The sequence below is a fragment of the Caloenas nicobarica genome, chromosome Z (assembly GCF_036013445.1).
Source record: "Caloenas nicobarica isolate bCalNic1 chromosome Z, bCalNic1.hap1, whole genome shotgun sequence".
NCBI classification, from domain to species: domain Eukaryota; kingdom Metazoa; phylum Chordata; class Aves; order Columbiformes; family Columbidae; genus Caloenas; species Caloenas nicobarica.
In genome coordinates this window covers 33,187,269-33,214,071 of record NC_088284.1, presented here as the reverse complement: position 1 = coordinate 33,214,071, position 26,803 = coordinate 33,187,269, and the positions used below count along the sequence as shown (strand labels likewise).

General features: G+C 36.8%; 1 protein-coding gene across 6 annotated transcripts in view; it reads left to right on the top strand.

Moving 5' to 3' along the window:
* SNX2 (sorting nexin 2) overlaps positions 1–20,475 on the top strand; it is a 32,164-nt gene extending 11,689 nt beyond the window's left edge. For 3 of the 6 annotated variants that reach the window (XM_065655509.1, XM_065655511.1, XM_065655512.1), the window contains exons 3-15: positions 3,964–4,127; positions 5,442–5,508; positions 5,720–5,763; positions 5,852–5,993; positions 8,358–8,436; positions 11,346–11,421; positions 12,705–12,818; positions 13,046–13,139; positions 14,948–15,153; positions 16,114–16,257; positions 18,972–19,052; positions 19,160–19,231; positions 20,026–20,475. In XM_065655509.1, coding sequence (XP_065511581.1) covers positions 3,964–4,127; positions 5,442–5,508; positions 5,720–5,763; positions 5,852–5,993; positions 8,358–8,436; positions 11,346–11,421; positions 12,705–12,818; positions 13,046–13,139; positions 14,948–15,153; positions 16,114–16,257; positions 18,972–19,052; positions 19,160–19,231; positions 20,026–20,076 — 1,334 coding nt within the window. In that variant the 3' untranslated portion in view covers positions 20,077–20,475. Of the gene's footprint in view, positions 1–15; positions 1,683–3,934; positions 4,128–5,441; positions 5,509–5,719; positions 5,764–5,851; positions 5,994–8,357; positions 8,437–11,345; positions 11,422–12,704; positions 12,819–13,045; positions 13,140–14,947; positions 15,154–16,113; positions 16,258–18,971; positions 19,053–19,159; positions 19,232–20,025 lie in introns of those variants that run through there. The other 3 variants (XM_065655515.1, XM_065655513.1, XM_065655510.1) reach the window with 3 other exon arrangements.
* The last annotated feature ends 6,328 nt before the right edge of the window (positions 20,476–26,803 follow it).

The window sequence follows — 26,803 nt, the reverse complement described above, 5'->3', positions numbered from 1 at the left end:
ACATGTTGAAATCCCAAAGAAACCTATCTTGGTCCAGCTTACAGGAACATTTAACTGGAAAGGAAGATAATGAAGTTCCATGGCTTTCTAACTTACATTCTTCCTTCATATTGAATTATTAGACACTGTAAAATCCAGGTAAAGGAAATTCTATGCGTAGCTCTTGAAAGGAGGGACTCTGATACTTTGGGGGCATAAGCAATTTTAGTTTTGCAGGTTTATTTCTACCCTGAAACCTAACAAATTTGTCTTTCCCTGAACACAAACAAAACCCCACAAACAGAAGAATTATTGTGAAACCTTTTATTCTAGACCATGTCATCTGATTTCTGAAAGTGAAAGAATGAATGTAGAAACATAAATGCCAGAGTTCATCAGAACAAATCTATTTCTTGAGAAATAGATCTTCAGCTTACGCAATACTCCAAGACTGCTTTCCTGAAATTAGCTAGAAAGAGCCTCCTGTTACACAGAGCAAATATTTTTTCCTCTCAGAATCTTTTAATACTTGTGTTTTAAACAAAAAGTACAACAACTTTGTCTCTGTCCTGCTCTCCCTCTCCCCTCACCCCCTTCTTCTATCTTTTCCATTTCGCTCTTCTAGATTTACATAATGCCTGGGATGCACGCACACTTGGGGATGAGAAGAAACAGGAGGGAAGATGGCATAAATACTCCTTTCTTCTTCCTAAAAGAACTGATTTGCTGCTATTAAACAAACACATACTTTTTGTTTCATTAGGGAAATTAGAAAAGGAGGACTAGTAGGCAACACCTTTAAAAATTTGTTCATGTCCAATCAAACCATAGTTGCACAGCTTTAGAAATACTGGTGTTGACGAAGTCTAATGTTGCTGGTCTTGCTGAAAGGAAGTCTTTCCAACTGCTTGTTCCTTCCGCTTTCTCCTTCCAGAAATAGTGCACCAGCTTAGCAGTAGCTTCAGCTATCTGCTGAACCGTAGCAGACGGGTAACCATTGTTGGAGTTCATCTGATACACAGTCTAGATCAGTTCATGATACTAATGGGGGTGTGGACACAAGTCTGAAGAAGTGGAGTCCTGGGCAGGAGTGTGCTTCTGTTTCATCTGATTGCAGTTCTGGTTTGTTACATTGGATTCACACTTTTTTCATGAAGTCAGACTTTTATATTAACAGGCATATTTTCTCAGCTGATGTGAGAAATCGGTATGCTTTGAATTGTTTCATGACTTGTTTTGTAAGTCTGTCTAAAATTTGAAGGTACAGAGGAGGACTTGGTGGTGATTAAGGGTTTGTTTCTCAAATACACATGCTTGAATATAGCCGATGATGGAAACAGGAAGTGAAATGGCCTTCTTTTATTTTTTTTATGTTTTATATTATATATGTAGTATATATAGCATGTTATATATGTACATATATTTTTTTCTGTTAAATGTTTCTGTGAAATAGTCATTTATGTAATGTATAACATATAACATATGTTGAATGCTCTTAGCCACCACAGGAGAGAACTACCTCTTTTCCATGTTTAAATGTTGTTCTTCTGTCAATCTTAAAGTGTTTTTTGGAACTACCTCAGCATGACTTCCCACCTGATCTGCGGGTTTGAATTAAATGCAGCATCCTTCCTGAGGCATTTGAGGGCAGGAAGCATCAGCAGGATTCTTCAGAAAGATTTAGCAGTAAGAATAAAGCAATGGTAGGAAAATATTTTCAAATAAAGCTTTTAGATAATATCTTTTCATACTAAAAATGGAGAATATAAGAAGGTGCTTGCTTTTAAGTTGAGTTTGAAAATACTATGGAAATCTGTGATTTGAAATTAGGAAGAGCACTGCCAACAGGTTGAGGGAAGTGATCATTCCCCTCTGCTTAGCGGTTGGTGAGGCCACACCTGGAGTGCTGAGTCCAGGTCTGAGCTACCCAATACAAGAGAGACATGGACAGACTGGAGTGAGTCCAGTGCAGGGCCATGAAGATGATTAAGGACATGAAGTGTGCGACGTATGCGTAGAGACTGAGAGCACTGGTGCTCTCAAGCCTGGAGATGAGCTGGCTCAGGCAGGAATCTTACAATGTGTGTAAATAACTAATGGGAGTAAAGAGAAAAGAGAGAGCCAGGCTTGTCAGTGATGCCCACTGGCACGACAAGAAGCAGTGGGCACAAATTGAAATATAGGCAATACATAAGAAAAAATTGGCATGTTTTTGGTTGTGTGTGTTTGTTTTTTTAAATGGTGAGGGTGGTCAAGCACTGGCACAGGTTGTCCAAGGAGGAGGTGAATTCTCTATCCCTGGAGATGCTCAAAACCCATCTGGATGTAGTCCTCAGCAGTGTCCTGTAGCTGACCCTGCTTGAGCAAAGGGGTTAGACTAGGTGATCTGCAGAGGTCCTTTCCAAGCTCAGCAATTCTGTGATATACTCCAAACCAAAGTAATGACAGCAAACGTCAGCCTCAAGCCAGAATGAACATTTGCTTCAAACCAGGCTAAGGCATAGTGACCTTGAAGTTTTATTTTTTCAATTTATTTAGAGCCTCAGTATCAAACAAAATCTAGGCACACAGTCATTTGCATCCCTGAAATTCCTAGGTGTCGTTTTGTTCATTTATGAAAAAAAATTAAGGATTGGCAAAAAAAAAGTGTTACAGAAGAATGGGAAACAGATTGACTAACAGAATATCTCTTTAAGTGGCAACAGGGATAAAGCTGGGTGGTTTTGGTATATTGGTTATGAAAGATCATTATTACTTTTTGTAGTAATAAATGATACGGTTCATTGGATCCTATTTCCAGGTCTGGTTTTAAGTTGCTAGCAGATTTTAGGCTGTTGTGGAGAAGTAAAGAATCCTATGCATGACAAAAATAAGATTTTTTTTTTTTTATGCACAGTTTTAACTATTATATTTCACAATTTTAAAGTAGATCTGATTTATAAAACACTTAACCGTTCAGTAAGGAGTAGTTATGTCCATTATATGCACCAGGCTATAAAAAGTTTAGAGGAAAGATGGCTTGTTTTCTTTTGAAAAGGGAGTGGTTCATATAGACAGAAGTTGCAAGCACAGCTCTTTTCCAAATTGCACTGTAAACCGTTTTGGTAACTTTGTATAACTCAGAGTGGATCTGGTTTACTGCCTTTTTACCTTCTTGTCACACGGATGCTAGTTTGTAACAAGAGTTGAGATCAGTTGGGAAGTCAATTTTGGTATCCAATAGCTGTTCCGTGGTCAATATTATCTTTTAAGGAACTAGAATTTGTGAAAATGCAGTTAGTGAGAACCACAGCATTAGTTATTTAAACTAGAACAGGAACTTCTCTATACCCAGGAAGTGGTCAAAACCAGTTAGTGGAGGAAAGCATATGGTATTTGTAGAGATTTGCATCCTCTTTAAAGATAGATGACTTGTCTACAGCCTGAGGAACGTATTCCTTTTCTACTGAATTGTTTTAAGCCCCAAAGAGACTGAAGATAGAGAGTAAACTTAGTCATACTAGTCAGAATGTCTCACCTGCTAATATTTCTGTTTTACAGGTTCTAGTATTTTGACAGTGGCAGGCGGTGTATTATGGTTGCATAACTTTGTTTAACACGTAGTTTGGACAGTTCAGTTATCAGCCTATACAACTAAATTTGCTGTTGTTCAGAGTGCAAACACTAAAATTGGTTCAGGTGCTGAAAAAGAGCTGCTTATGTGGTTAAAAAAATCATTAGTTTTCACAATATTTCATGCAGACTTATCATTTGTAACTACTTTAAAAGGCAATATTAATCTTACTTTAAGCTATTATACACTAGAAACTCAAATATCACATCTAGTTGTAGCTACATATTGAAATAATTATCTGGCACAAATGGATACTATTTATAGATAAACTTATTAAACTTGTGTATTGTCATGCTTTAGTGTGCCTTTTTGTTATCTTTGTGATCTTTGTTATCTTTACAGTTCTTTGCTAACTCAAACTGTTTATCTAGAAGCAACAGAAGAAGTTTCATTGGACAGTCCAGAGAGGGATCCAATACTTTCGCCAGAACCTACTCCTGCAATCACTCCTGTAACACCTACTACATTAGTAGCTCCCAGAATGGAATCGAAAAGCATAACAGCTCCTGTGATTTTTGATCGATCCAGAGAAGAGGTACACAGTAAACTTGTAAATAACGGAAATCGCTTTTTTTTTTATTTTCAAGTTTTGTCTTCTTTTCAAATGACAATTCCTAAATGTTGTCTTATGGGATGATCCTCTGCTAAGAGATGTGTAAAAGGAAACTTATTCTGTTTATTTTGCATACAAAGTTTAGTATGAATTTGACTCATGAAAATACTCTAACAATTCATTACTTAGGTGAGTATGTTGGAGATCTGTAGTGTTAGAAGTAAGACACTCCATTCCTTCGGAACAGATATTGTTAAAGTGTATTAGAAGCAAGCTGTGAACTTGATACAGGAGAAATATTAATGCTGTATGTTAGAAAATAGACTGCCTTAGCTTATCTCTTACTAGCATGTTACAAGTTTCAGCTTGCATTTCTGAAGCTATTGTTAATGGGGAAATGGAGGAAGCAGTTGTTAGCATTATCCTGCATACTAAGAAACAGTCGAGGCTAATGGTAGTTTTAACATTGCTATTTAGATTTGGTGTTCCCTTCAAAGCCTGGGCATTGCCAAATTCCATTCATTCTGCAGTGTTCTCTTACTAGACAGTGCCTCTGCTAAATGGGTTTGCAAACAAGACTTACTGGTGACTCAATGATGGTTGCTTTCCCCAATACTACAAGATGGCATTTTATTCTGATTTTCCACCCTTCAGCCCTAGTACACTGCCCCTTCTGCCATGGTGTTTCTTAAGATCTCTTTGTCAAACTTAGCATATATTACGTGAAAGATTATGAAATTCTGCATTATTATAGTTCAGGCAAATGTAAAAAAGTTTTCTATCTGTTACTTTTCCCAAGCTTTTCTGCTACAGATACCATTAATAAAAAGGAGTATCTGTCATTTGATTAGGGGCATGCAGAGATATCACAAATGAGAGTGGTTTTTGAACCATAGTATCTACTGGCATGGGAGGAGATACCATGAACACACCTCTTGGATACATATGTACTAAAAATTTTGAGGCCAACAAGTCCGGAGAAAGGGCTGCCATACTAAAAGCTTTTGCAGGAAGCCTTAAAACTAAAATAATAGAATTATCTAGGTTGGAAAATATCTTTAAGATCATTGAGTCAATCTATAAACTTGACATTGCCAAGTCTATCACATTAACTTTGTTGCAGTGACAATCAGTGTTAGAAGTCATGTTCACTTAATGTTAGATGGGTCTGAAAGGGCTTTTTTGTTATACAAACTTTATGACTTTTCCTCCTCCTTCCTCTCTACCATTATCCTTTTAACCATACATAATATTAATGTACATTACCTTGTTAAATGTGGCATATCTTTTTCCTAGATTGAAGAGGAAGCAAATGGAGATTTGTTTGATATAGAAATCAATGTATCAGACCCAGAGAAAGTTGGTAAGTTTCTTGAGCCTAGTAAGTCAGATGGTAGGCTATCTTATCCCTTGAAGACTATGGTGAGATTTTAGTATGACTTGCTATGCAGTTATCTCTTGGCAGCTTTTAGTAGCTAAATGGAAAGCTCTTTAATGTGTATTTCAAAAAAAAAAAAGTGTGTGGAGGGATTAAAGTAACTTGCCCTAAGATAATTATCTTAATTTTCTTACAGGGGATGGCATGAATGCTTATATGGCATACAGAGTAACAACAAAGGTAACTGGTGCAACAAATATTTGCGGATAACTTTGTATCATAGCTGAGTAGATGGATCAGTAATTCATAACAATTTTTTTTTTTTAAGACATCACTTTCCATGTTCCACAAAAATGAATTCTCTGTTAAAAGAAGATTCAGTGATTTTCTTGGCTTGCACAGCAAATTAGCAACAAAGTACATGCATATTGGTTACATTGTGCCTCCAGCTCCAGAAAAAAGTATTGTAGGTAAGTGTAGTTCCTGTAAGGTTGAATTTAAGCATGTCATTTAAGTACTGTAATACAAATTAAGTATTTTAATACCTGTTGGACTTGTAAAATAAATATTTCTCTGCACAAATATTACTTACTGCTTATCAAGTGGTCCAAACTATTAAATATTCTTCCTGTTCTGTATTTTAAAAAGTTCACACTAAATTGGAAAGATAAGAACTGGCCTCCTCCTAACTCGGACGAGCATTGATAATAAGAGGGACATTTGTCTTAATACATGGCCTTCTGTTCTTATCTGTTATTGTTTCTGCTATTGTTTCTTTGTTAAGCTACAAATAAGTTGGGAAAACTCATAGACTCCCTCAGACATTTTCCAAAGAACATGAAACCCCCGTTTTAAACTTGAACTTCAGTGCTCAATGGTATTTGGTTCTGTCCAAAAATATGTAGTCTGTACATTTCTAATTCTGGAGAAAAGAAGGGATTCTAGGCTGATTTAAAATGAGGCATCTTAAAGCAGTGAGCTAGCAAAACAGCTGCAAATGAGGTGACATATTGTGTTTACATCACACAGGCTTGTTTTTAAAGTCTTGAAATGACACATCATACGTTCAGTGTTAAGCAGTGTGTCTTCTACAAAAGTCCTTAGTCTGTTCATTTTGTTACATTATTGATAATGCCTGGAGTTTTAAGCTCCAACTTTATTTTGGTGACAAATGGGAGGGGCTGGCATTCCAGACCTTAGCCACAAATTCAAGTGGTTGATTACTGACTGTGGAACAGCAGGATAAGACTGAGTCAGTGGTGAGCTGGAGTTGGGCCTTGATCCGAACTGCCTAACTACTTACTATGTGTGTTGAAAAATCATGTTTTCTGTTTTTAAGAAAATAACCTGTTAAGTCATGGGTCCTTTCCCGAGAAAGATTAGAATGCATGGGCTACAGGAACTGCCTTTACACTTGCATTTAAGTAGGCTTATGTTAGCAGAGAAAGAAACCTGACACGGTATCTAGACAAAACTGTCAGTATCACATTAGGAATTCGTATTCATCATTTGATTACATATTTAGTTTTTTCCCTATGAACTTCTATTGCTATCAAATGTGAAGGATCTTTTGTGTTAAACTGCAGGATTTCATGCTTTCTTCAGTGAAATATTAACAAATAGTAATATTCTAATGCAAAAGGATGAGGCATGTGAATTACCTTGCCTTTGTTTAGATGCTTTAATCCTTGTACTTAAAGACATATTTGATTTTGCAGATGAATTTGTGGATTTACAGTTACGTTACGCTGTGTAGTATTTCTCTGAAAAAATGCTGATTGGATTTATTTTCATCGTGTTACAGAGAAGGGAAAAAACTAAGAGAGGTTAAGGGTCGCTCCTTGTTCCTGTAAGGATGCTGTTTGTCTTCTCCATTGGTTACTGTGTGAAACTTCTAAAGCCAGAAAGGAAATTGGGTGAGGAACAACTGTGGGAACCTGGCAGGTCACAGAGTACATATTCAGGATCTCGGATTTAGAACTTTTAACTGGAGAAGCATAGAACTAACAGAGCAGTAATACACTGCAGGTAGAAATAAGATGTTTGGTGTGTATCATAATATACCTCTCATGCTTTAGGAAATAAGAATAATTATGAATATTCAGTGTTTCATGGTGATTCCAATAGGAGCTGGGTTCCTAAACTCTCAGTGAGTTTGTGTCTTTAGCATGAAAAATATTGACATCAGTCTGTCAGTTTTAGAGTTCTTCTGTTGCTGAGGTTGAATGTATTTCCTATACTGCAATACATCAATAACTCTGGCTCCCTTGTTGTAGCTTTTTGGACACTCTCGATTTGGGCAGATGAAGAGATGTAAAGCTGCATACATTTTATTCTGCCAATTTTATTCTCCATTCAGTCTGTAGTTGTTCACATGCTTCAGAATTTTTGGAGTTAATTCGCCTTAGTTGACTAAAAAACTCTTAGTTTTAGAACTTAAAAACTAATAGAATGAAAATATTGGTAATAAGCTTATAACCTGAGATGTATTTTCTTATTCTGCTTTACTTGGGTAACTGTTTTCTTCTTCTAAACACGAGTGACCAGTAAGACTCCGATCACCATTTGGATTGTATTCATAAATGCAAATTAAACTAGTTTTGTGTAAGTTTTAGTCACAATATATTACAGGAAATTGCATATTTCATGGAGGTGCTCCCAGAAAACCATGCAGCATGGAGTGGTGATGTTTTTTCTGTTCCTATGTAGTGTTTTTCATTGTGATTTGACTTAAATACATAAATGTAGGTGAGCTTTATCTTCTAATCACATCAGTTATGTTAATGATTTCTTTATGATGAAGTAGAAACAATATGATGCCATTTTCTTCAAAGGCATGACCAAGGTTAAAGTAGGCAAGGAAGATTCTTCATCTACTGAATTTGTAGAGAAAAGAAGAGCAGCTCTAGAAAGGTAATGTATGTATTTAACTAAAACTTGTTTAATCTCAGAATTACTTACAATATATACTATCTGGGCTCTGTGATTGGGGTCTTGGCCATCTATACTTAGATGTATTCTGGAGAATGTATGCAGCTGCTGATTTTTTGTGTAGAAATGGAGTAATTCCCATCAATAATGTGAAATGTAGCCTTATTCATAGAGAGAATTGTAGCTAACTGTTTTCAAACTGGCTGATACTTAAAACTGAGATTGCAGTGATTCAGTAAGTAAAATTTTCTATATGAGACTATTTAAGACATTTTGGGTTTGAGGAATTAAGGCACTTCAGCAGTATATCTGTTCCATAGAAAATCAACCGTTTGGCAGAGAGACAGGTAAAAGAGACCTTCAGTCACTTGAAAGTAAAAACACCTTCTGATGACTCACAGTACATTGATGTGACTAGCTGAATTTTAGCATCAGAGATGTTGGATCTCTGTCACCCTGCACTGGTATACAACTAATATTGTTCAACTATCTTTGCCATGGAAATGTACTGTCACTGATACACTGCACCATTTTTCCCTATTGACATGGCTAGTAAAGCCTTTAGAAAGTAACTAGCAGAACTTGCACATTTTGGTATGATTCTGTAATATGACCATTGCTGTGATGCAGTTGCATCATATGAGAACAGTACACCATACAACAGTTTCACTTAAGCTAGAAAATTAACAAAAGTCCAAGTTTTTAGATTGTGTGTTGAAAGATCTATCTGACAGATAATGTATGAAGCTCTTGAACCTCTGGAGTTCCAGAGCCAATCTTACACAAAAGATACCTCTTCAGAATCCCATTGCTAATATCTTTCCGTTTCCTATGTAACAGAAGAACATCTGAAATGATACTGAACCTCAAAATACTGATAGGTTGTTCTGTCTTAGTTATCCATTTCTGAAAATTGACATATAGCTTAACATTTGCCACTTAAAATTGCACCCAGAAGTTACTGAAGTTATTTTGTTGCTTGAAGTGGAACTGTGAAACACATTCTGGTTATAGAACAAGTCTGTTGCTTAAAGAGCAATGCCGTGAGATAGAAAGACTTGGAATAACAACTGAGATTAGATCAGTTGGTCTCAGGTAACTGAACAGGTGCTTCCACACAACTTTAAGTCCCAGGAATAGAGATGACGAATTTCCCTCTTGGTTGCTTACTTGAATAACAGAGGTAGGATTAGAAGAAGTTTAGTTCACAAGCTTGTGTGCGTGCTTTAAATGCTGCTTTTTCATTTATTTGTTAGAGGAGTTACACTAGTGTATCACTTCTGGTGGATGTTGAGCACTACTTCCATACTGGGGAGTGGTCTCCTCAGGACATTTGCTAGTGTTGGGAAGGCTTCACAGTAGATTCTTTTTTTTTTTTTTTTCCCAGAAAGGCTATGAATATCTTATCTGGCAAGGACTAACATTTTCATCATGCCAACTTTAGCTGTCTTTTCAGAATCAAAAAGTTACCTACCTACCAAGGTGTTCAAGTGATATTTAGAAGCCGTGATTCTGTTGCACTTGCCTAACCTGGTGAAAAGATATTAATGTTCTACAGAAAGTCATACCAAAGAAATCTGCTTTTCTGAACTGAGAACTACAGGGAAAGTGGGAAGGAAAGCAATGTACCTTGTTAGTTGAGTTCACTAAAACTTAAGCCTTAGAATAGTGAACTTACATGCTAGAGGTCTGCCTGCCAGATGTCCTCAAGCACATGGCTGGTTGTCTCCAGTGAAAATGTTAGAAGTCTTCCTCAGAGTAAAGGTTATTCTCTAGAAGCAGATTTCTAAAAAAGAATCTCTTTGTCTGCTTGCCACATTAACTTGTACTTGCTACTGACTATACAACAAGCAAGGAAGAGTTGAGCAATCTAAGGTATAAAATAGTTTCACTGCAGCCCTTAGCTTCTTCAGGAAGAAAAATAAGATCTGGTGGCCATACCTAATGGAGGATGGAAAAAATACATTACATTTACCATGTCAGCATACTCAGACTTTCATTTAGAAGTCACAGCCCACATTGCTTTCTAGGACAGTTTCTAGACAAGCTGTGAATGTAGCAGGGCTGTTCAGGTACTTTGCAGCTGAGGCTTGAGCAAAACTAAAGCTTTGCAAAAGGTAGAGCGTGCTGTTGATAGTGTTCTCTCGCTGCATCTTAATTAGCAATATCACATACTTTCCTGTGTTCCTGTGATCTTTCGAGGTACTAGATTTCTATAAAGCATTCATGTAAACATTGGACACTTTCTATCAATACATAATGCTAAAATTAGTTGTGACAAACTTGCAGCAGTCTTTAACAGAAGACAAACTTCCAGTGGTTTTTACAGGAAGAATACTGTTAAAATTTCTTTCTTCAACCCATATTTGTTTAATCAACAGTTTTTAGATCTAAGCAAAACCACAAAAAATTACAGGTCCCACCTTAAGCAGTTTCTGGTGTAAACAAATTATGTTAGAAACCACTGCCTGCACTTTTGCTGTGTTACATTGTGGTGTTGAGTGCATGGGGCTGCATTACTTTCAGTCAGAAGCTCCAGGTTTCGTGGAAGCCTTCCTGGAGTAAGGCTTCGGTGAATGTTTCAACAGCTTAGTGGTCCTAGCTTGTCACTCTGTGTAGGACTTAGCCTAAATGTCCTTTGGAGGAAGGTGACAGAATGCATAAATATGGTTTGGAGAGTCAGCAGAGAGGCAAAGGATTGAAGGGGCATGGAGACTGAACTGTCATCTGACCCTTTAGAAGTGACTTTTAGGAGTGTTCAAACCCCATTAGATAATGCGGGGGGTTGTGTGCTGCATTGTCTCCATTCTTTAGATGAAGGACACTTTCCAATGCTTTCAGGCACATTAAATCTGTTTTGTTATCTAACATTTTAGTTTTTAAAATCACAGGTACCTACAACGAACAGTAAAACACCCAACCTTGTTACAGGATCCGGATTTAAGACAGTTCTTGGAAAGTTCTGAGGTATTTCATTTCTCCTACTTGTTTATAGATAAGGTAACCTGCAAAGCAGTATATTCTCTTTGCATTGAGACCTAATCTCCTAAATTGATATGAAATCAAATTGGATTGTTACCACTCATAGGACAAAATGGCAAAGGCTACTTAGGTAATGGTGTGCCTCTGCCTCTGATAAAACTTACGAGTGGTAATGACCAAAAGCTATTTGCTGTTCAGTGACTTCTCAAGCAAGTTGGTCTGTCCAGTTCTGAGTGAAGCTTGTCATACGTGGTGAAAAGTCATAGTTGATCTTACTGACTAATAAGTAAGATCAAGCATTAAACTGGCTTGGAAGCAGCTGTCTTGCATCTAGGAGTCCAGCTTGAGAGGTATTGGTAGAATAATGTGAAAACAGTAGCATTGCTGCTGGCTGGGCTAGATGTTTTGTGAATAGAGGACTTCAGTCAGCCATGTTATCAGTCTGGCACCTTTCACAATATCAAATAAATTGTTGAAGATACATAATATCTCTTTATAAATGTGCATAGTGGATTCACTGTAATACTGAACTGTCTTTTGGCCAATGTCAATATCTTAGTTATACTAATAAGTCACAGAGACCTCACTACTGACAAAAGCATCATTGATAGATAACTTAAAGTGGATTTGTCAATGCTGCTGACAGACAAAACATCACGTGAAGGGTAAATGGTCTGACGTAGGGACCACCTTGTATGGCCTATTTAGACCAGCCTCAGTAATAATATCAGTTAAATTTAAAGGTTGTTAACTTACCCCTGAAGATTTCTAAGCACCTAAGCAAATACACAGTTCTCTTGATATGCATGAAGTAGGTTTTGAAATCTGGCCTATGTTGAAAACCAAAAAGATATCAACCTTCAGTAATCAGCACACAGTGCAAATCTTGCATTGCAATTAGATGTTTTACAGAATTTTTTTCATCTAATTTGTTGTAAATCTAAGTCTTTCTGTTCCTGTAGTGGCAGTTTGTTCTCTGTAGTGTATCAGTGGCTAGTTAGGACCTTTGGCTAGTTCATAATAACTTTGGACAAGTGGGGTGTTTGTTCCATTTAAATGTAAAGATATAGAAGAAAAGTAAATAGTCTATGTTTTTTAAGTTTTCCTCTAGAGAATGTAGAAGTAGTAAATCTGAGAAATTAGATTCCACTGTATTGAAAGACATAGGAGTAAAGAAAACACTATATCCTTTTCTTTCCCCCTTGTGCCCAGTTAAACCTCCATCCTTTTAACCAGTCTGTTTGCCCTTATTTGTCATTCAATTCCAGCTGCCAAGAGCAGTTAACACCCAGGCTCTGAGTGGAGCAGGAATATTGAGGATGGTGAACAAGGCTGCTGACGCTGTCAACAAAATGACAATCAAGATGAATGAATCGGATGCAGTAAGAGCTGATTTTTCGGGTTGAATAATGAGATGAATTAATGAGCCTCAACAATTGCATTTTAAAGCTGTAGAAGTAGAAAATGGGTTATTAATTTGCTTATTGGCCTGGATTCTCAGCTGTATCAGTTGACCACCCTGGCAGTACGTGAATAATTTGCTTCTTTAAAACCAGAAATGTTGTTGGTAATCTAATTTGTAATGCTTGACACTTTCATCTTTTGTCAGTGGTTTGAAGAAAAACAGCAGCAATTTGAGAATCTGGATCAGCAACTTAGGAAACTTCATGCCAGTGTCGAAGCATTAGTCTGTCACAGAAAAGGTATTTTTGTTTTTATGTGGCTGCATGAACTGAAGTGCTTAGAACTTTAGGAACTTGGGAGAAAACAAGATCTTAGTGTGTCAGAGCTCTTAACTAATAGAGTTATACAGTATATTTTAATGCAAAAATCTTCTAATGATACCTTTTTAGTTTAAAGTGCTCAGCATTTTTGTATACCTGGTTTTAATCTTAATTTTAACCATAATATCTCTCATTCCTAAAGTTACTATATTGATTTAGCATAATTTTTTTTCTTGCAGAGATTCAATACCATACCTAGCAAGTGATTCTACTACAGTAGACATCCATAACTCTTATCTCTAGGTCTCATGGCAAGAGTCATTTCCTTCTGAACAAAGAGTGGCTGCATAAATCCATTTAAACATCTTTTGGTTCCATATTGCTCTGTTAACTGAATTTAAGCTCTTAAACAGGAATTTACCGTTCTTAATTTGGTCCACATAATGATACATCATCAAGCTACTGTTAAGGTAAACTTTTCTAGGAAGATAAGTAGTCTCCGAATATCAGCTTTTGGCTTACTTATTTTAGAAGCAAAGCCTGTAAGTTCATATTTTAATCACCTGTGCTGCTGTTTTGCCAAAGATCACTATCCATAAGACGATTAAAAAAACCCCAAAAAACCTAAAAAAACCCCAAACAAACTGCCAAAACTTTGTAGTTCAAGGAAGACCATAAATGTGCCCTCCAATGCTACTTTATTATGTTAAAATATGGGGTCATCTTTCAGCTCTACACTTTCAAAAGTGCATGAAAATTTTGTAAGTTGCTTTCTCATAACTGTCAGGAATTACTCTCTGTAGTAAAAAGATCTTTGGCCAGATGTCTTCAAGACTAAAGAGTATTTTAAGAAATAATGGAAAATGTGTGTGTTTTCTGTTGAAAACAGAAACCAGAAAACCTGCTTATAGATTTGAAGAAGTGGGTTTTGTTTTTGTTTTAAGTCGTGTTCAAATAGTAAGGCTTTTAAAGATCTGAAGACATTTTGTTTCTACAAACATTTCTGATGTTCTGATGATTCTGCAGAAGCAGTATAGTTGCAAACAAACCCGCATTTTTAATCTCGAAGTAATTTAGATTAAACATTTGGTCAAAGGTCCTTCATAGAACTTAACTTTGTACAGTATGATTTACATGGGATTTGATGAGACAATTGCCTTAATATTTGTTAATAAACAAGTTCAAAATTTTACCTTCCTAGATCCCAGCCATGCTGGTATGTGGTGGTTTTTTTTTTTCTTTAAAGGCATGTCAGAATGTGGCAATATTTAACAGTATGCACAGTTAAAGGTACTTTAGTCAATAAAAAAGTACAACGGAACTAATTTCCACTCATGGGGGTCATGTTTTTTTGAAACAGTTGGGTTTTTTTCCACTCTGAACTGCATGGAACAACTTTGCTGTAGACCTGTTAAAATTGTTTTGAATTTGGTCTGTGGGTGACTTGGCTTTGTCAGGTTGCGTTTTCTCTGAACTAGGCAGTTGCATAATACCAAAGTGGCAGCTTTTTTCCATGTCTTTTGCTGGACAGAGTAGGCATGACATTAACAGGCTCAGCAAAACATTTACTGATGGACAGTTTTTTGTGCAGGAGTTTTTCTTCTACATATGGTTTCATTGTGACCTCCTTGTGTATTTTATCATGAGCTTTAGGAAATACAGCTCATATTTTTCAGTTGGTGAAGTTAGGTTTGAAATAGGGCAAAGGTCTCTGTTCCGTTGATCTATGCTGCAGAGTAATAAAGCAAATGAACCACATTGTACTGAACACTACTCCTGTATTTCAGAGCTTTCAGCCAACACAGCTGCCTTTGCTAAAAGTGCTGCCATGTTAGGCAATTCTGAGGACCACACTGCTCTATCTAGAGCTTTGTCTCAGCTTGCAGAGGTTGAGGAGAAGATAGATCAATTGCATCAAGAACAAGCTTTTGCTGATTTCTATGTGTTCTCAGAACTGCTTGGTGATTACATTCGTCTCATTGCTGCAGTAAAAGTGAGTACTGTCAGAAAAAACCAATGATTTTTGTGTTTAAAGTCATGTTCCTCACTTGTAGATTTAGGGTAAATGAATGTGTGCATTTGTACATGCCGTGATACAATTAAGACTAAATTTTTGCCTGAAATGCTAGCTCAATAAAATGAGTCCATCCATGATCACTTATTCCAATGATAAAAGTGGGAGTGGATTAATAAGATCTAGACAAAATGTAAATGGTGAACATCATGTACTTTGAGCAGTAAGGATTGGGCACAATATTTGGTGATGGCATATGTTACTGTGTCTAAGCATACTGTACTTGTTTCTTTCAGGTTACTTATTTTTACAGTATGCTCATAAAGTTTCAATAACATAATTTGGCTGTGTTTGGTAGATAGCAAATAGTTCCTGTAAGTAAGAAACAAATGCAATTTGTAGATTTACGTCTCATTAAAGAAAATATTCAATTTTAGTGTAAGTCACGCTGCACAGCATAATTAGGTTTTGACACAGGATGGGGTATCTATGAATTTTATCCAGAAATATCTTTGAACTTGCCACATTGTTGGGAGTGTGTGTATATATATATATATATATATTTTTTTTTATATGTATACTTTAATTCTGCCACCAGAGTCCATTGCTAACAAAAATGTATTGCGTATATGCATTAAAAGTTACCTAGAATCAGCATTTAGAGAAGTATTTGCATAATAAGCATTTTATAGGGGTTGTTTCAGTAGTGTTTTGATGGAATGAGGAACATAAAATGGTTTGGGACACTAAGGTGTCTGCTCTAAAAAGGCTTCTTGAGCACCCTGTTATTTGTGGGAGGTAATGAGCTGTGCATGCGTGCTGAAATGCAAGAAGACGTGGTAGATGCAGTGAGGTTTTATCCAGAATTACCTTTTCCTACTAGGAATTTAGATAGCTCTAACAATTCCAGTTGTTTAATACATTTGTCTGTCCTTACAGGGTGTGTTTGATCATCGAATGAAATGCTGGCAGAAATGGCAAGATGCTCAGGTGACTTTACAAAAAAAACGTGAAGCTGAAGCAAAGCTCCAACTTGCCAACAAACCTGATAAATTGCAGCAAGCTAAAGATGAGATAAAAGAGGTAATGTTATCAAACATTATTTTGCAGGTCACACTTTCTGCATTAACTCATTCATTCTGCATTAATGCACTACTTTATACCATTTTTATTTACAAATCACTCATTTGCTGTTTTCCATATTTACTGAAATTGTTAAAAGGAATTTATTTAAAATACTAGATGTGCACAATTTTACTCATTGTGAGGTCTGTAAGGCAGTTAATACTGTCTCTGCAGAGTCTGGGAGATGGGAGGAGGGGAACGTGGACAAGTTAAATAATGCTTTTAACTGTTAACAGATCACTTGGGTAGTCAGAGGAGCATCTCTTGGCTTCTCAAGCTAAAATCCAGGCAAGACGACTAATGAAGAACTGTTCTTCTGTCTTGCTTAATTATGCAGCATATCTACCCATATATATATATGTATGTATATATGGTGTACTTTGAGTAAAAATAAATATAACATGTTGAAGTGTCATAATTTATACACTTTTTCTATCATGCTTCACTAAGGAAATTGAAGAGGTAGGACAACTTAATTATTTAACATTAATGCATTCAAATTATGCATCAGTATTGTCCCATTAAATAATGGGAGAACATCATTCCAGATTTCAGACTTTCTTACGCAGTTACTTTGGCTTCCTCATTGGTCACTAACCATATGCTGCCTTGTTCTTTCTGCCTTTCAATATATTTTCCATACAGCGTTGAAGTAACTCATTAACTTGGCTTTCTTTTTCTTAAAAAAGGCGTTTGTTTACTGGGAAAACTTAGTGTCGCTCTTGTGTGACCACATTCTTGCTGGTTGCCTCTCTTGATGTCACCCATCCATCCACAATCCAAGTGAGCTGGAACTCCTCATCCGTAATACTTCCTGAGTATTGGAAGTAGTAGGAAATAGTCAGTGATCCTTTCTCAGTCCCAATATTAAAAGAATTAATTATGTTGTTCCTGAAGGATTTATTTTTCCTGCTTTACTGGATGATTAGAGAAGGTTGTTAGTAAACCCACAATTTGAATGTGTTGACTGAAAGTTATTGCTGCCATTGAAATATGTTCAGAGTTGCTGAATTCTGTAATAGTAGTCCTTCTGGCAGAGAAATTGCGAAGTGGGAGTCTACATGGCTTGAGCTTCATCCATAACCCCATGGCTTTTTGCAGATAAAAGGCCAAAGAACAGTCCTAGAAATACTTTATTGAGTAAGGAGACATTTCTCCTTGTCAGAATCTATAAGATAGCAGACTATTATCTAGTGATAATTTGTAGAGGACCTGGCATTGGGGCATGATGAAACTGGGATGTTGGATTTGTTAGGCCTGTAGAGGCTTTCACTGAAGTCTCAGGCACCTGTGGTTGCTGTGGTAGGAAGGCACACACAGTCTTAATCTGCCTTGTCCTTGGCTGAGTTTTGTGTTGTTTCAGTTATTAAAAAATTCTTCAGGCTGTTCTGCCTTGAAGGACATCCTATTATGACTTACTGCATAGCTTCATTATGTATATGTGAAAAGGCAATAAGGGGATTCTGGATAAACTAAAAATATAAATATGTAGATATTTCTTGGAACATAGGTGATATTCATCCCTAATCACAATAGTAATTTGACACTGCACCCCAAAATGGTTTTGTGAATAAATAACACCACTGGATTGCTGACAGGAATAGGCTGTATTGAAGTATGTTGCTTCCCTGCTGCCTTTTTCTGAGGAAGATGCAACGTTAACTGGATTTATTGGCTCCCATGACTAAGTTAATATGTTGAGATGACCAGATGCAGTTGCATTTTAAAGACCTGTTAGCCTGCATGCACCTAAAGAGTGAGGCTGATAGCTTTTTTTCATGGTATATCTGCACAGCCAGCTGAAATTTAACAATAGGTGTGTAAAAGCAGTTATAAGGTAATGTAGATGATGGGGATCTCTTGTTGTATAGCTGGATGTTGTTTCCCATAAACTAAGGAAGAACATAAACTAGTGTCATGTATTGTTACATTAACGTCACACTCCCAATATGGCAAAACCCCACAGGCAACATCACTTCCTCTGAATTTTCCTTTTGTGCTCCTCTTACCTTCAATAACTTTTCTAGTCCTGCTTTCCATGGAAACAGTTCCCACTGAACAAGAAAGCATGTGCTTTGTGTTGCTTAAGCAACATGCAGTCTGACTGGAAAGCCAATAAACACATCCTCCGTAGCTTGTCATCTGCAACAGAAATATGTTAGAGATAATCATATACTTGACTATAGGCACAGATGAAAATGTAATCTTCTCTTCTGGGATTAGGAAAGTACAGGGAACTAACTTTTGAGACTCTTCCACACTTGACTGGACAGGTAGGCACAGAAAGCTCGCAGGTTTAGATTCCTTTTATTGCAGTGTTTGTAAATGGAATAGCAGGAAAAGCTTTAGTGATCCTTTTTCTTTTCTAAAGAATCTTTAAAAAATGTTATTCAAGTGTTCCTTAAAAGCACTACTAAGATATTTTTACATTTCATCTAGAGATAGAATTACCTTAGAGATAGCATTGTTTTATGTGATCTGATGACATCCTATTATACAGATTGTTACTTTTTAATTGTTATTGTAAGACTTGCCCTTAAGTATGCCAAAAAACCAGATAGGTTCTTTTCAGATCTTGAGTGATTATCACTAATATCCTAAAAGAAGTTCATATACCGATAGACTGAATGGACAACACAAAGTCTTATCTCTACATGTCTTTTCTTTGCCAGTGGGAGACAAAAGTTCAGCAAGGGGAAAAAGATTTTGAACAGATCTCCAAAACCATTCGCAAGGAAGTGGGAAGATTTGAGGCACGTATAATTTTGTCCAAGTAAATGACAGTATTACTTTAGATAATATTGACATTCCAAGTAAAAGTGGTTAAGAGGTTAATATGCCATAATTTATTTATTAACAGAAGGAACGAGTGAAAGACTTTAAAACTGTTATTATCAAGTACTTAGAGTCATTAGTGCAAACACAACAGCAGGTAAGATATATTTTAAGTTTTGTACAAGTTAATATTTAAAACATTTCGTATTAGGTTAGTTAAAAAAGATAGACTTTACGTATAGCAGTTTCTAAAACATAAATAACTACTTATAGTCTGTACTGTATTGAGGAATAATACAGTGATTGCAGTTTCCCAGTTATTGCTATGCTCCCTTGCACAGCTCTAATTGAGGGAAACAAAGGAGAAGCTCCCTTAGGGATATGGGCAAGTGGAAGATCTTGTCTTCTTCTGAAACTGAAGTAATACTTTCACTTATAGATTGGAATAAATTGTGATCAACGTGTACTTAGACTTACTGAAAAGACTTGAATACTTAAATGTTTATTGCTCTTTTTAAAAAGTATAAAATATAACTGAATATCGTAAAGCAGTAAAACAACTTTCCAGTGACTCAGAAGTAGACGTGGTTCTCAAAAGAGTGTCTGGAGTCTTTCCTTTGTTCATTCTGGGAATATAACCCTCTGTTTAATTAAAACAAAAACAGTACCCTTAGAGGTAAGAATAGCAAACTGAGCTTGCAAACTAATTCTGTATAACTGTATTCTACAGCATTTTGTTCAAGGTGTGGTAGCAACTATGTTGCTATAAGCAGATTTGTATATATATTACTTGTATTTTTTCTTGCATTATGTAATAATGTGAGTGGATAATATGAAGCACTTATGTTCTTACTTTGTCTGATGGAGACAAGTTTACCACAAGAGGAGGAAGGCATATGTGTTTTCCAACATTTAGTACTTAATAATGAGTGTTTTTCCTTTCTCTTCAAGCTAATAAAATACTGGGAGGCATTCCTACCTGAAGCCAAAGCCATTGCCTAAAAGAAGAATATTCCAAATGGCAAGACACTCTGGATGTTTGTCCTGGATAAAACTAAATTCCACAGTGAAATCACTTTAAATCATCCAAATAAACCACTATATATTTTATGAATTAACACATGGCTTTTTTTATATACTACAGCATTTTATTAACAAGCTGCATGTCCTGACCCTCTTTGAAGTGGACTGTGGCATGATGTTCTGCAATACATTGCTGAATTGAACACTATTGTGTCTTAATACTTGCACTGAAATGTGCTCTGCAAGGCCAGAAAACTGATATTTTTGTTCTTTACAATACAATGTTCTGTAGTATGTTTACCTGATCTTTATGAAACAAATTTAATTGCATCTATTAATGTTCACTTAAACATTCCTGTACAAAATCATGTTTTTGTGATTACAATAATAAAGGGATGTACCTTGTGAAACATTAAACACTCTGGTTTTGTGTCTGTAGATATTTTCTGGTGTTCTCAGAAGCAGCATTTAGAACAAACTCAGATAATATCAAAACCAGAAACAACATTTAGTAAAGAATGCTGAAGACAGTATTAAAGACTCACAAACCAGTGTTTGTGGTAAACTGTTCTGGTTTTTCATTATGAATCTCTTTGTTACAGGTATTCTTTTCACCTGAAGTTATCACTGCCTTGGTAAACTGTAATGCATTAATACTGATAGAGTCAAAAGACTGATGCTTGGGCAACAGCCAGCCATAAACCAAAATATCTTCCAAGTGTTTTACAAAGCTTCTGAAGGGTTAAAATCACCTGCATGGTCAAATACTGTTATCCTACTGGACTGATAAATTTCATTGTCTTTAGTGGTCTCAGGATACAAAAAGGAAGAAAATCTTGGAAAAATTCTGGTAATTGAGAGGAAGAAAAGTAGGTAATTGAGCCGAGTGTAACTAACTTGTAAGGGCTAGCATTCTACTTGGATTTTCTTGAGTAGAAAATACATTTGCATTCTGTAAGAAATCAGAGCAGCTAAACATTTTTCTGAAATACACAATATTAACATGGAACATGCTGCCCTGTCATTTTAGTGACATCCTGAGCTCATTGGTGGCATGTATTAACGGATGGTATGAACAAATTTTAGAAAAATGCTAATCATACAAAACACAAGACAAGCTGCTGCTTTCAGCTAATCATAAAACTGCAGGATAAGCCTATGAATTTGTATTCTTTGTGGTCAAGCATAAAGAAGCACTCAATATGGTTTCTGAACAGAATGGAAACCTAAATTCAGCTGTAAAATCATACAATCTGATTTATGCAACAAAATTAGTGTAAACCTTCCAGATTAGTGTCTCCTATTGTTCCTGTAACTCCTGTACCTGTACCTCCATTGACTCAATATTTCTAGCAATTTTCAAGGAAACTTAAGTACAGAAACTATTATTTTAAAAAAATATTTATCAAGCCTTTATCAAGTATCTTTTTAAATAGCAAAATGCTAAAACCTTAAGCTTGTTACCTTGTGCATCAGTGTTTGTTAAGTAATTTAGCTTGTAACTGCTTTTTGAAAAGCTCAAGTATACACCAGGTTTACGATGAAGAAATTGATAAAGGCATAACACTCTACTAAGTGTTATGATATATTTGACTTTGGCTTGCTCAGTGCTAATGAAAATTGACCAACAGCTCAACATTAAGCTTCAAACTTGTTCCAGTGAGAATGAAACTGGGTACCTTCAGAATTAAAGAGTCCATTTGGACATGCAGAGCTCAAAATGGATAAAGATACTTTCATGATCCTTTAAGTGGTTTATCCAACATTCTTAGCTCCTGATTTTTTTTTTTTTTAATTTTGCATCTATCAGGATTAGAGTTCAGTTGAATTATAGATAGATTTCTTCTCTCTCTGATAAAAGATTAGTCTCCAAGCAGGGATTAGTGTGACTGTTTATACTAGACAACTGAAAATGAGAATGAGTTCTGTAGGTTTTCTTAAAACCAGAAGCCTGTTGGAGAACGAAAGGATAATAGCATTTCTGGAGTTCAGTGTCACAGAATGTTGCTAATACTAAAAAGTTGTATCCTTGTGTGCTGGTTGGACTGAAAATGAGTTAATTTTCCTTCATGCAGTTAGAAACCTTTCTTTTTCATAGCTAGCATGGTCATTTGGATGTAGTTTGAGAACAAGAAGATAACTCCCTGGGACAGAGTTAAAGCTTTTAATTGTTGTTGTCTGGGAGCCAAGGTCTCTCAGAGCGCTCTGCCCACAGGTGTGAGGCAGCTGGGAAGGGAGGCATGGATGGGCAGAGCTTGACTGACATCCAGACTGATCAATAAGAACATTCCATGCCATTAGCGTCATGCTTCATATTTAAGGAGAGTTGGGATCTTCCAGATTATTACTGGCTATGTCAGAGCCAGGATGGAGACCTGTATGGGAGAGTTCTGATTGGGACTTTCTTTAGTTTGGCCTTTTGCCATCCTGCAATTTTGCAGAGGCCTCTGGGCCTTTCTGCCTTTTCCCCTCTTTTCCCTCCGGGATCAGCTGTTTGGGACCAAGATGGTGCTGCCTGGGACTGGCTGCTCAGTGCGGATGGAGTTCATGAGGAATTGCATTGAGTGCTTTTTATTTCATATTCTGTTTCCATTTTATATATATTAGTAGCACTATATTAGTGTTATTTTGTTTATTTTATTAAACTGTGTTTATCTCAATCCATGAGTTTCTCCCTTTCCTTTTGATTCTATTGGGGGGTGGAAGGTGGGGAGGAGCGAGTAAGCTGCTGTCATGGTTATATTGCTAGCTCGGGTTAAACCACCACACCTGGGATGCATCAAAAGAAGCATGTCCAGCAGGTCAACAGAGGTGATTCTCCCTCTACTCAGCTCTTGTGAGACCCTACATGGAGTACTGCATCCAGCTCTGGAGCCCCAAACATAAGAAGGACACAAACCTGTTGGAGTGAGTCCAGAGGAGGCCATGAGGATGATCAGAGGGCTGGAGCACCTCTCCTATGAGGACAGGCTGAGAGAGTTGGGGTTGTTCAGCCTGGAGAAGAGAAGGCTCCAGGAAGAACTTATTGTGGCATTTCAGTACCTAAAGGGGACCTCCAGGAGAGCTGGAGAGAGACTTTTTCAAGGGCATGTGGTGACAGGACATGGGGTAATGGTTTTAAACTGAAAGAGTGTAGATTTATATCAGATAAAAGGAAGAAATTCTTCACCATGAGAGTGATGAGACAATGGAACAGGCTGCCCAGAGAAGTTGTAGATGCCCCTTCCCTGGGAGTGTTCAAGGCCAGGCTGGACGGGGCTGTGAGCAGCCTGGTCTAGAGGAAGGTGTCCCTCCCTGCATATGGCAGTGGGGTCGGAACTACATGATCTTTGAAAGTCCCAACTCAAACCATTCTATGATCACAAGGTTAATTTGGAGAGAAGACCCAGATCAGCTGTCACATTTGCCTATCATAAAACTCTTGTTTCAAGAATCTGTTGTTTATTTTGTGTATATTCCCCTACATTATGAAGATTAAAGGTTTGCTTATTGTCTTCCCTAGTACGATTAACATCTGTATTAGCAGATATTTCTCAAAACAAGTGGAGGTGTTGTTTAACTATTTTCTCTGTGGAGTTCCCTCCAGGAACTTGTACTAAATTTGTGTTGTTTCCCTGAAACTCCAAGCCAGTGAACCACTGAAGAATCACTAGTATGAACAAAAGGAATGTTTGAAAAATGGCCAGTACATTTTGAATGTTGTCTAAAAGACAAGGTGCTACTGAAGTCTAGTTTACTTTTTAGGTTAAAATAAACACTGTAGGTGTTTACAACAATTTTAAATCATCTGCATTCTTGTATCTATCATGTCCATGGTGCTTTTTGAATTAAAAATATATAATGTGATGTGGCTCAAATTGAAGATATTTTTACCTTTTTCTTAAATGGACATTTCAGTCTACAATGTCTCTGATTCTTTAGTCGCTGTCCCTTTTAAAATGGCATATTCTGCTTCCCTATCAATTATTCCCACTGAAAGCCTAATATGGCAGTTCATGTTTCTGTGTCTCAGGAATGCATGCCCCAAATATGTCAGTCTCTTTCAAATTCTGGTGGAGATGAGCTGCTGGGTAGTATATCCTGTGCACTTAACTGAACAGCCAACATCCACTAAAATTATGTGTACAGTGAAATGATTGTCTGAAAAAGAAAAAAAAAAACCTTACTTTTTTTTCAGCCCTTCCACTTTAGAGTTGAACAAGCTGTGTAATACTTCAAATCTCTGGCAAAATATGAGTCTATTACAACCATATAAGAAAAAAAGTTCAATATTAAAACATATAAGGAGCTGAATGTTCAAGTTGTTAAAAATCTTGGTTGTTATCTGCTAAGGGGATTCTTCCTTTTTTTAGAAATTCTTGTCTTCCATAGCTGAGCTTGCTAAAAAGTAAAATAACAAATAAATAACTCTTGACTTCACTGCTAAAACACTTTTTTTTTTCCCTCCAGATCAGTGGGAGAATTACTAGCATAGGGAAGGGATATAAAATAATCAAAACCTGTTTTCTGTCATTAAGAAAATATGTCATGAAGAAAGAGGGTTTCAGAGGAGTATGCAAGGCAGCTTAGCCAGAATCCTTCTTGCAGGATATTTGTATGAAAACTAAAGTAAAAGAAACATGCAATGAAAATGGAACAACAAGAAAAGACTTCAGATAAACCATGTATCTGTGGTTTAGAGAGATCAAGATAAGAAGAGTACAAGGAAGGAAGATAGCACAAGTCATGAGAGAAGAAATGCTTTATCTTAGCCTTACATCTGATGTGGAACTTCCAGAGTGTGCTGGTTTGACTGAAAATTGGTTAATTTTCTTCATGCAGTTAGAAACCTTTCTTTTTCATAGCTAGCACAGTCATTATTTGGACTTAGTTTGAGAACAAGAGGATAACACCCCAGCACAGATTTAATGTTTTTAATTGCTCTGGTCTGAGAGCCAAGGACATTCTGAGCACTCTGCCCACAGGTGTGAGGCATCAAGGAAGGGGGGCATGGGTGGGGCAGAGCTTGACCGACATCCAGACTGATCAATGAGAGTATTCCATCCCATTAGGATCATGCTTCATATTAAATGAGAATCCGGATCTTCTGGTCTCTCGCTTCTCTTCGCTCTCAGAGACCTGTTTGGGTGAGTTCTGTTCAAGACGTTTAGTTCAGCATTTTGCCATTTTGCGGAGGCCTCTGGGCCTTTCTGCCTTTTTCCTTTTTTTCTCTTAGCGGGACCAGCTGTTTGGGACCAGGTGCTGTTTCCTGGGACTCACTGTTCAGTGTGGACGGAGTTTTTGAGGAACTGCATTGAGTATCTTTTATTTTATATTCTATTTTATATATATATTTACTAGTAGTGTATTAGTATTTTGTTATTTTATTAAACTGTGTTTATCTCAACCCAAGTTTCTCCCTTCCCTTTCGATTCTCTCCCCTACTAGGGGGGGCTGGGGGGGTGGGGAGTGAGTAAGCAGTTATCGTGGTTATGTTGCTAACTCAGGTTAAACCACGACACAGGGTTAGAGGAGCACTGCACCCTAAGAAAATCTGCAGTTATCTTACATTGTACTAACACATTGACTTTTCCACTCTGACCCACCCACTCATGTGCACTTACACGTGTGTGCACAGACTCCAGGTGTTCAGAAAATTACCTCCTCACCAGCTCCAAATATTGTGGCTGTTAGGAGAAGTACTGTCTGTGAACTCCTGTAGAAAACTGACTGACCTTTCTGGAGTTGTGATTCTGCCCATCTTCTTTCCAAGTCGTTTTTTTGGTACTCACTGGCTGATGAAAGTGCTTTGTGATGTTTTACAAACATCTGTGCTACTTTGAAAAAAATGTAGCTACATCTTTAGAGGAGTGAGGAACACAAGGACCGCTTAAAAAGAAAATGTAAAATTTTTAAAAATACATTGAATTTTGCTACTTTTGAGACCAGTATCTATACAAGTACAGTGAGGCAGAAGTTTACTTAAAACCAGTCTTTCTGGTTGCAACTGAAAAACGAGCAAACTGAGTTTGTGATATTATTAAGGACTATCTCTCTTTTTTTAATCTGGCCTCTTGTTTTCGTGTATACTTTACTTATCACTTGGATTAGAATTTTTATATGCATTTTCTTTACCTGCTTCTATTCTGGAAACTAGCCATTCAGGAAGTCCTTGAATCATGAGAATTACTTAGTGGAAACTGATCTTTCAGAGCTGCTTATGTTCGTTCCACTTCCTCTCCCGTAAGTCACTCTAGCATGATAAATACTGGATCCCCCCATAGAAGGAATTGCACAGTGACAACTTTGGAAAAAAACAAAACCAGAAGTGGCCAGTAAAGAGGGGGGTTTGTTTTGTTTTCAAAACTATATTGCATTTTTAGATAGTCTGAAAGCTTGATTGTGAAAATACTGCAATCTGATTTATGTATTTTTAGGTGTGGCATGCTTCACTGATCGGTCCTGATTTGAAAGAGTGATGATTTGTAGTTTCTGTGATCATGGAAGGTTAAGCTGGAGTCTAATGACAGATAACAGTTAAAACTGGAGTATATTTATTCACATCTTTTACATTCTGGATCAAGTTAATTTAAGAATAAACCCCAAGATATGAAGACCAACACCCACAGTTCCTAGAGGATCTTCTGGGGCCTATTCAAGAGATGAACTTGAAAGCAGACTATGTAATTGTTACCAGTAAAGCTCAAACCTTTTACAGTTTTGCTTT